At 38.3% G+C, this 3,053-nt stretch overlaps 1 protein-coding gene across 1 annotated transcript in view; it reads left to right on the top strand.

The window, feature by feature from the left end:
- Nucleotides 1-2,846, top strand: part of IL18R1 (interleukin 18 receptor 1) — a 41,328-nt gene extending 38,482 nt beyond the window's left edge. Inside the window, exon 12 of the mRNA XM_034657265.1 lies at nucleotides 632-2,846. Coding sequence (XP_034513156.1) covers nucleotides 632-987 — 356 coding nt within the window. The 3' untranslated portion in view covers nucleotides 988-2,846. The remainder of the gene's footprint in view (nucleotides 1-631) is intronic.
- Nucleotides 2,847-3,053: the final 207 nt, after the last annotated feature.

Genomic DNA, 3,053 nt, shown 5'->3' with positions numbered 1-3,053 from the left:
TTATATATATATATAAAATATATAAACATATATAAAATATATATATAAATATATATTATATATAAATAGTATATAAAAATAAATATTAAAAATATAAAAATATAAATAAAAATATATAAAATATAAAAATATATATAATATATATAAAATATATTATATATATTTTACCTTTAAATTCGGATTTCAGTGTGGTCCTCCCTGCCTGCGGAGAGGCAAGATAGCATCATGGGACTCCAGAAGCAGACTGCCTAGGTCCTGATTCTGATTCTTCCATTTACTGGCTGTGTGACTCTGGGCGAGTTATTTAACCACCCTTACTTCGGCTTCCTCATCTGTAAAACGGTGGTGATAACGATACTTTCTTCATAGGGTCCTTGTGATGCTTTAATGAGTTGATATACATAAAATATCTAGAAAAGGGTTTGGCACAGAGTAAGCACCAAGTGTTCATTATCGCTGTTACCTAGATGATTGTTTTTAACAGGTATATAACGTTGAGAATAGTGGTTTGTCTAGAAAAACTTACTAGTGAAGTAGAATTAACACAAAATTGGACCGTGCAAAATGATTTTCATTTCCTGTCTGCCCTTTTAGTTCTCTTTAATGACTATGCCACATCTTGCATTTTCAGCTATTGTTGATGAAATCCACTCATTGATAGAAAAAAGTCGAAGACTGATCATCGTCCTAAGCAAAAGCTACATGTCTAATGAAGTCAGGTATGAACTTGAAAGTGGACTCCACGAAGCACTGGTAGAAAGGAAAATTAAAATCATCTTAATTGAATTTACACCTGTCCGTGACTTCACATTCTTCCCCCAATCACTACAGCTTTTGAAATCTCACAGAGTTCTGAAGTGGGATGCTGATAAACCTCCATCGTATAACTCAAGGTTCTGGAAAAATCTTCTTTATCTGATGCCTGCAAAAATGGTGAAGCCATGCGGGGCTGAATCTGAGGTCTTGCCTGTTCTTTCGCGGTCCTGATCTTTAGGAAAGCTGAACGTAGGCAAGAATTCTGACCCTCTGGGCCCGGAGTGGACAAGCATGTTTTTAACAAAGAGAACTTACTAAAAAATATTTACCTCTATGAATATCCTACTTACAGTTTGAAGATGACAGTCGTCATTAGGTTGCCAGAGATAAGACTGAACATTGAGCTGTGGTCATGTGCTCCCAGAGGAACGTGGGATTCCAAAGCAATGGATCTCCTGTTTCTCCCTCCTCCACAACCGGCTACAGGGGCTCATTCTCAATCCATGTTCAGCCACTGTGAGGCTGGGCACGATACCTTAGGCCTTATAAAAAGGGCACATCTTTACGTTTTTCATGCTAATGATTGAATTAAAGGATTTTAAGTTCATGAAGCGGCATTTTCTATGATCCAGTAGGTGATGTAAGAGGGGGAATGGTGGCTTCACTCTCCCACAGTGCGGCCTGCCTCTAAGCACCATGGATAGTGCCTGGGATGGGGCAGAGAGCTGGTGTGCATAGGGGACTGAGGTGTGGCAGGGCCTTGGCCTCAGGACACGTTTAATGTGTCCCGGCCACAGCTGCAGGCCCAGTTATTGGAACCCCCCCAAAGCACTGCACAGGGCTTGCTTAATCAGGCCTGTTTGGAGGGAACTTCCTCCAACTGCTTTATCTTTCATAAGAGGCACACATTTGAATTCTCTGGGTTTTTCAAAAATGGTCCAAAACTTTTGTTGCTCTAACAAGAATGTTTATAGACAGGATGGGTGCCAGATCATATCATCCTTATTAGCCATTAGTCACTATTATCCATTAGGCACAGCAAAATAACGATAGTTACTTGCTTGATTTTTAAAAAATGACATATTTAAAATGCCTTTAAGCTGGAGGCAGCATGGTGCAGTGGTAGAGCACAAGCCATGCGGTCAAGACCCTTGAGCTCGAACCCTGGGCTTGCTACTTACTTCTGTGACCCCCGGAAACTTTGAACCACTCTGCGCCTCCATTTCCTCATCTGTGAAGTTAGAATTTATAGTAATTGTACCTACCTCACAGGGGAACTAAATGAGTAAGTACAAATAGAGTACTTACAACTGTTCTTGGCACAGACTTACGAATATATGTGTGGCTATTACTACTATTATTCTGAATTATTACTATTAACTGTTAATTATTAATTGTTAGATGAGTTATTTAGCAGTGAACTAAAATGGAAGGCTGAGAGCAGGAAGGAGAAAGAGATCTGGAAGGAAGGCAGTTTTGACTTGAGGACATTTGTATATAGAGAGAAGCATATCAGGGGCGAAAGATATTTCTCCATTAGATGCGCGAAACTTCGACAAGGTGAGCCCAGCACTTTGGGTCTTCTCGCCGACCTTGGCAGTCATGGCTGTCCATGGAAATCACCAAGCAAGTGACAAATATCTGCCTTACACAGAAAGGAAAGAGTTGGGTAAACCTGGAAGCCTGGTTAGAATATATGGATGCAATGTGAATGTTCCAGAAAGGTTTAAAGCAGAGACTGTTTACAACAGCTGTAGTAGATATTGCTGAAAATCAAAAAATTGATATTTTATTAAATTTTTGGTGTGAGAAAGTGATTTACTTTTGTAGAGCTTAAAATTTTGTGTGCTACCTGGGTGGCTAAAAAAGTATTAGATTTTAATTACTAACTTAATGTTTTATGTGTGAAAACATATGGTCTAGAGAAATTTTATTGCTCTCATCAGAGTCTCTAACACAGACTGACTTTACTTTTCTCTTATATTGTGTGTGCTATAAAATACATTAAGTGTATTTTGTATTAAGTGTGTTAAATACATATATTAAATACATGCTTTAAAAGACATTAATAAACCATTGGTCTAGTGTTCTTAATTTTGGAATGCCTCTTGATGCCTTTTTCACTTACTTGAGGATTCCACATCCTCATTCTCAACATAGATTCCCACTTGTTTTAATGAGCTATGTGTCATTCAAAATGGACTCCTCCATCTATCTTCTTCAGCTTTTTTTAATGTCACATGACTTTGTGCCTACCTTCTTTGTCATACCTTCCATCCAGAGCAAAAGAATTCCCT

This window comes from Ailuropoda melanoleuca, chromosome 4 (genome assembly GCF_002007445.2).
Source record: "Ailuropoda melanoleuca isolate Jingjing chromosome 4, ASM200744v2, whole genome shotgun sequence".
Lineage (NCBI taxonomy): Eukaryota > Metazoa > Chordata > Mammalia > Carnivora > Ursidae > Ailuropoda > Ailuropoda melanoleuca.
Note: the sequence above shows the minus strand (reverse complement) of the source record. Positions and strands in the feature narration are given on the sequence as shown.